The 7,466-nt window shown below is 40.5% G+C and overlaps 1 protein-coding gene across 1 annotated transcript; it reads right to left on the minus strand.

The window, feature by feature from the left end:
- Positions 1-5,062: 5,062 nt before the first annotated feature.
- Positions 5,063-6,738, minus strand: LOC103695562 (transcription factor TCP20-like). Its single transcript, XM_008776926.4, has 2 exons — positions 5,359-6,738; positions 5,063-5,271 (listed from the first exon to the last, which is right to left on the minus strand). The coding sequence occupies exon 1, from the start codon at positions 6,506-6,508 to the stop codon at positions 5,600-5,602; it is 909 nt and encodes a 302-aa protein (XP_008775148.1). The 5' UTR covers positions 6,509-6,738; the 3' UTR covers positions 5,063-5,271; positions 5,359-5,599.
- Positions 6,739-7,466: the final 728 nt, after the last annotated feature.

Here is a 7,466-nt window from a genome sequence, read left to right on the forward strand (position 1 = left end):
AGTTAGACCTGCTTGCTAGCTAGGTCAGTTTTGAGTCAAGCTATATGGAAGCTAGTAGTAAAGATACTGACCTGACCAAACCTGACCTGATCGAAACCATTGCTACCCCTGAGGTGAACCATTTAACTCGTTTAAATCAAGCTCTACCATCACATTGGGCGCCCAATTGAGTACAAGTCAAATTTTTGGCAGTTCTATAAGGCTGATACATATGTCCATGTCAATAGTTTTGCAATAAGTCTTGTACATGCAAGTCCATTAGAAGTTGCATCCTACTTCTACACTAAGACAGGAATCTTTTCCAAAGTCTCACAAAGAGCATGCTGTTCAACTGTAAAACTGCTTTGGTACTACTTGACTGCAAGCAGTGCTGTAGGGTAAAAAAGAAACTTGTTCTAGAAAATCATTTTAGAAAAACATACCACTTAGATGGAGAATCATTAACCGATACCTTGTACCTATCATATCATAGTTTACTTAGCATCCCAGAAATTTTCATTTAGCCAAGAAATAAGAACCTTGCTTGTTATGCAGACCCTAATAGACTTGAACAGGCAAGAAGTTCCAACATTTGTTACCTGGACTACTCACACCCAGCTCCTAGAATTCATTTTGCATATATAATCAAATTAGATATGCATCAAACAGTTAAAGGCTTATCAAACTACAGCTTCTAATAGAGAATTGGACTCAAATAATGAGTTTGACCCACTACAATAGTGTTAAAAGTGAGCTTCTATTCTTTTTAGAGCTTAATGAAGAATTTAGGTATTAAAAGAACCTTACAAGATGTTACTTTTCTAAAAAGCTTCAGCTAATAGGAAATTTTAGAATTTGGATGAGAAACATGCATATTGGAAGACCTAAACAAATATATCTTTTAATATTTTCTTTTCTATGATCAACAAATACATAGATAGAGATTAGTTAAAACTATTTTTTCTATGTATCCCCATATTTGTCTTTTCTTCTCTTTCAAATTCAAACACTTGGACGCATGTCTAATCCAATTCTCAAGTTCATATACATATACATATACATGCAATACTGGTCCACACATGCATATCCCTCAATTACAGCCACTTAACTACTAATAAGTAATTTTGCTATCCTACAATCAATAGGTTAGGAATACTAATTTTAAACAAATGCAGCCTAAAACAGCAAACAAACATTTCATTACCATCTATTCTGTTACGACTGAACCTTAATTATCTGGCAACCAAACAAGCACTTACAGTAGTTTAACCAGCTATACTCAGAGGTTTGCTGGGAAAGTTCCTAAGGACCAAGTGGCGAGTTTCATTTCTTAGCCTTTAATCACAAGACTCTCCTTCCAACCAGTGAAGCAAAAGGCCACCCCATGATTAAGCCCCTTCACTGCAAAGTATTCCTACCATGGAATGCCGTACCGGCCCGTACCGGCCGGTACGGGCCGGTACGTACCGGTCCGGTCCTAGACCGGTACCGGAACGGCAAAAAAACGGGTATTTCCCGATTTTTTTATCTGAACCGGCCGGTACCGGCCCGTACCGGCCGGAACCGGCCGGTTCGCACCGGTACGATTTTTTTTTTTTAGAACCACAGCGCTGCGCGCTGTGGTTTTTGAAACCACCGCGTACCGTACCGGTACTGGCCGGTACGTACCGGACCGGACCGGTACCGTACCGGTCCGGCCGGCCACCGGTACGCCGACCGGTACCGGTACGGCGGACCTTGATTCCTACCAAGACCCCCTTCCTCCTCTTTACTATGTTTTATGGTAGACTATCCTACCGCTCTATATGACCAAATCTTCATCACCACTTGCTGAATATTTCCACAGACATTCTTTCTTTTTCTATCTTCTGTTGGAAAGATATTTAACATGAGGAATGAATACACTTAGAAATGGCTACACGAAGTACCAACGATCTGTAATAAAGAGTAGGAATGCTTCTAATACTCTGAAGAGTTACAACTTATTCCATTTCTATTCTGTATTTAATATCAGATGACAGTGAAATTAATAGAATTAGATATCTCTTTTAATTCAAGGATGAGCAGAAGCAGTAATTTTCCAAGTAATTGTTATGGTAAAATTATGAACTTCTTATTATAGATTCCTAGTCAATTTAACATGCCTTCTAGGTATGCTTCGATATTCAACTACCGATACCAATCAAAACTAGTGAGGATAATATATAAGTCAAATGGATATTGACAATTAATTTACTAAAATGTTAAGCTATTAGGATTATAAAAAGAAAGTCAATACCAAGTAACATTGATACAGGAAGTGGGGACACTCTTCCCCTCCTAAGACATAGCTGGTCAGATTCGAACCCCCAAGCTTATACCTATTTACACTCGATTAACAGTCTAACAATCTTGTGTTGGTGAAAAAAATGTCTTTAAAATTCAGTTCAGTAACTCTCCTGGTTATAAATTGATGATGTATGGTTGCTATCCAAATCAAGGTTCACCATACCGATGTGTACTACCCTGTACTGGATGTGCCATACCAATACCAAACCGAAGGCATAATGAGTCTCGGTATATTGAACCGTCTCCCATACCGAGTGTACTGATACTGTATCAGCATGTTGCCTGTACAGGGTCCAGTACCGAAATTGCAAACCTTGGTCCAAATAATAAAGTAGGATAGAAATATATAGCCACAATGATGGAGAACATTGACTACAACAAAATATGATGTTCTAAGTGCTCCAAGTAGACTAAGACATTAAAGTCAAAAGATAAATTGAGGAAGAAACCACTATTTCGCTACATTTTCATTGTATATAAATGATGCTATTGTGGATGTTAAGATCCAAATAAAACATGAATTTGTAAAACATAACCTGTTCAAACTAAAATATAGAAGGATATATACTAGTGATCAAGAAGTTTAACATCAAACTGATTATTCTTTCATTATCGATAGCTACTCTTTTCATCAGGCTTTCCTAAACTGATATAGATGGATATATTGTTGTAGGAAAGATTTTCTATGTCAAAATAGAAATATAAGCCTAAAATAAAGAGACAATCGGACCAGTTTCTTTGAGCAATATAACATAAGCATGCTGCATCCAAATCAACAACTTGCCTTCACTACTGTATTACATATTGCTTATCTGCTATCAGCTTAACATTGCTCATCTCCTAACATTGCTTAACATTGCTCATCTCCTAAAATAAAGAATTTCTTGCCGCATCTACTATCAGCTTAACATTGCTCATCTCCTAATAATCTCATTACTGTATTACATAAATTTTCCTTCATTACACAATAGCCAGCAAATTACCTCTCATCGGACTACAACAAATGTTCTTCAAGTCAACAATGTTATATATTTTTCCCTTTCTCCAGTTTTGTTTTAATCAATCACCTAAGGAAGGTTTGAAACCAGTTTAGGTTACAGCTGGTCACATGAAGTTTCAGTTTAGGCAATTTTAGTTGGAGTTTCAGTCAAAAAAATTAGGAATCATTTGGAGTATGGTTTTGTTGGTTCACATGGAAGGTGTAAAATTATGAAAAATTTAAAATTCTATCGAAAACCAGTGAATATACTAGAAAATCATGCTAGACATCAATTTCAAAATTATATGTTAGCCAATTGCTTGATAAATCCACTTATCTAATAAATAATTATGCATACGTCTACAAAAATAAAGTGCATGACTATAAAACTGCATATGGATATGAACTTAATACAACATTTATGATCATACTGTGTACCAAGTATTAACCACTATAATGCAATTTATAAAGTTTGGAAACAAGACAACAATTTGGTATGGCACATCCAATTTGAGCTCAGATGCTCCACCGAAGGGTGGTCGAGGGGCTAGGTCAACTTCGTCTAGACTCATTTCTCTTCTTTCTCCTGACAAAATCTCTCAGAAAACCCCTAAAAGATCTCTTAAACAGATCCTTCACTCTCTTTAGAGTACAAAAACAGGCTAGGGTTATCAATTATAGGTCAATAGTAGCACTTCTAGGCAATTAATTATCTAAATCTTGAATAGAATTACGAACATCCCAATCCCATACTTCGAGTTCAAAACGAAACTAATTGTATGTGGAAATCATGATTTTTCTTGTCTGTCCCATATATTATCTGATATTTCTATTTAATTAGTAAATAAAATTTATTTAAGCCTTTATTTCATCTATTTATATCTTTTTTGAGGCTTAGAGAATATAACTAATTAAAAATATTTATGAATATATGGTAACACATGGATTATTTCAAAAAATTATCAGCAAAAGTAATATAGATGAGAAAAGTAACCTCTTCTTATGACTCAAAAATGAATAAATAAATAAATATGTTCTAGAATTGATGCTAATTACATCAATATAATTAAAGAAACGACCCAATTCATACTCAAAGGCAATATAATTTCTAAAAGTAGCACACATGATTGGTTTCAGTCATTTCTAGCTGAAATATGACAAAAGCTAATCAGTTTCAACTGAAATTCCATGTATCTGAGCAAGAGAATAAGTAATAGATACCATGAATTATTAGAGGAAAAAATCCTACAAAAGGGTATCCACTTCATGTTGAAAGGAGCTAACCATTCATTACATGACAATTGGTTATATCCTGAAATAACAGCATCTCTAATTCACAAAGAAACTGATTTTTATCCATATAGGGTAAAACTGAATAATATGGAAGAGGACTAAAAACAGAACCATGACAATGGGCTATGAGAAGAAACATATTATACAATCGCAAGCATTACAGGTTTCAGGATTTGGTAAACTACAAGCACCTTCAAGTTTCTGCTGTTATCCATGATGAAGATGTTGAAGATAGTAAAGATACTGTACTCTGAGTAATTACGAAGTGCTGAAGGTTGTCATTGTATATAGGTCATAGTTCTGACAGAGATGAATATGCTAAAAGTTTTTTTTTCCTCAGCATTATGATCAAGTACATGCAAAGCATACTCAGGAACCAGAAGATTCTATGTACACCAAGATAGCAAGTAGCATAAGAGAAGTTAAGTCACCCATAGGCAAAGAGACCTGGCACTGCTAATGTTTCTTAAAATGCAAAGCATCTCCAAAGAAAATAAGCACCTTATATCAAACAGAGAATCTCACATATAAATATATGAAATGCCAACATTTATTTGTCAAAAAACAAGCCAATCACAACTCCACCAATATAGCAAAAATTACCGAAGATGACTAGAATTCTTATCTACATGCCTCGAAACAAACAAGATATTCAGTTCCATCCCAATCTATTCAGCTCTGATAATATACACCTGCATGTTCCAAACCAAAAGTAAACTATTACAACCCAGGAGCGGTAAAGAGAACAAACTCAAATATGCTAACAGACAGAAAAGTACCCGAACTCGGAGAGAAAGAAGAAGCAGGCAGACCCAATAACTCAATACAGAATGCCATCAATGACTGGATCTTCCCATCTCACTTTCTCCGCAGTGCTCTCGAAGTCACACACAGAAGAAAACTGACCAACCAATCGAAAAAAGAAAAAAAAAAGATCGAATTTTGCTACTCTCTTTGGCTAATCTTCCTCTTAATCTCCAAAGTCTCCTTCCAAACTCTTCAACAACCATGTATCCATCTCTACTGTCCCGAACCCTGCGAATCATCCTCCGCAGACCGGGTCTGCTGCTGCTGGTGGTTCTGCTGCAATTGACCACTTCCAGCTCCACCCACTCCCCTTCCCTGCCCCATCTGGTGATAGAACTGACTCAAGGCCTGCGGGCTGAGAACCCCAATGTGCCCTTCCTGCGAAAGCCCAAGCTCCAGCCCTGGCAGCTGCTGCCCGTGCCCGCCGAGCAACGATGCGAAGCTCATCGCGCCGAGATTCGCTCCAGGCAACTCCAGCCCGTGCAGGCCCATTCTCTGCATGTAGCTCGAGTCCCCGCCGCTGCCGAGACTCGACGTGGAAGGGGCGAAGCCGGAATTGAACCCGCTGACGGTCGGCGGCCAGAGGCCAGGGTGGGAGCGGGCAAGGTTGGCGCCAAGCATGGCCCAATTAGGCCGGGGGCCGGGGGCTTGGCCAAGGTCGTCGAGCTTCTGGTGGAGGCCGACGGGGGCAGAGGCGGCGGGATGGGACATGGGGGAGGCGGCGGCGGCGGCAGCGGCGGCGAGGGCGGAGGCGGGGATGGTGCCGGTGCCGGTGGCGGCGATGATGGCGGGCTCGGCCTGCTGGAGGAGCCACTGGATGGTCTCGCCGTCGGACTTGTGGCCGAGTTCGCGGGTGAGCTGGAAGATGCGGGCGGCGCAGAGGGCGGGCATGCGGATGCGGCGGCCGCGCCCGTCGACCTTGGTGTGGCGGTCCTTGTTGGAGCTGCGTTTGGGGGCGAGCTGCCGCCTTTGGTCCTCCTTCTCGGCGGCGAGCTCTCTCTCGGGAGTGTCTCTGGCCTCAGTGGTGGTGGTGGGGTCCCTCTTGTCAGACTGGGGGAGGCCCAGGGCCTGGTGGAACCTGGGCACCTCTTGGGGCAACTTGGAGGAGCCCTTGGGATCCATGGCCGAGGAAAAGGTGGGATTTTTACGCAAGAAAACAAGGAAAGGTGAGATTTTGGAGAGTTTGGGTTGAGAGAGAAAGAGAGAGAAGAAGATTGGAGTCGATACAGAGGACTAGGCTATCTTATCATAGGCCTTCTCTCCTCTTCACCGGGTTTGGCAAGGAAGGGGATCGGAGTTGAAAGGGCGGAGAGAGAGAGAGAGAGAGAACCCGGGGGGGGGGGGGGGGATAAAGGACCAAGATACCAACTTTTTAAATTTACTGCCTGTTTTCAAGAATATTTTTGACAGTCTACAGTCTTTTTCCAGCCTTTACCTGGCATTGGGATCCATGAGCTTGGGGGGAGGAAAAAGGTGGGGTTTTTCTGGGGTTTTGGGTTCAAATCTAAATGGGGGAGAGGATCATGCTGGAGCCTGGTAGAGAAATGAAGAAAAGTACCAGAAATCCATGAATCTTTTACTGGTTTTGGCAAGTGAATGACTTGTGTCGAAAGGAGCTTGGAAGGAGAGACGGATCACGAAAACATCTACATACACATAGAACTTTTACCAAAAAATAACAACAATACTTGTTGAATAGATTTTTAAAAACAAATACAAAACTAAAGAGAAAACCAAGATATTGATTTGCAGAATTTCTTGTCTGATTTGAGCTCTATTTCACAAATCCCCCTTCTTTTTCAAGGTGTTGGTTTCTTTTCATCCTTGACCTGTTTGTGGGGGACTGTCCTGACTCCTGACCTCCTATGACTGCTCATAAGACTCCTGCAATATATCGCTTTCCCACATTCTATGGCTTGGATTCCCTTATCCCCCACCACCCCTGAGCTATTATTGCTTACAAAACTTGCAAGCGACTCACCTCAATAAGCATGTACTTGGCAACATATTAGTGGCCTATAGACTTGCTTACTCACCACTCTAGACCCATAATTAGAGGCAAGAGAGAGAGAGAGAGAGA

Source organism: Phoenix dactylifera, chromosome 9 (genome assembly GCF_009389715.1).
Source record: "Phoenix dactylifera cultivar Barhee BC4 chromosome 9, palm_55x_up_171113_PBpolish2nd_filt_p, whole genome shotgun sequence".
In the NCBI taxonomy this organism is placed as follows: domain Eukaryota; kingdom Viridiplantae; phylum Streptophyta; class Magnoliopsida; order Arecales; family Arecaceae; genus Phoenix; species Phoenix dactylifera.

Bases quoted from the DNA above. Each gene is read 5' to 3' on its own strand.
- LOC103695562 (XM_008776926.4), bottom strand. From the start codon at position 6,508: ATGGATCCCAAGGGCTCCTCCAAGTTGCCCCAAGAGGTGCCCAGGTTC.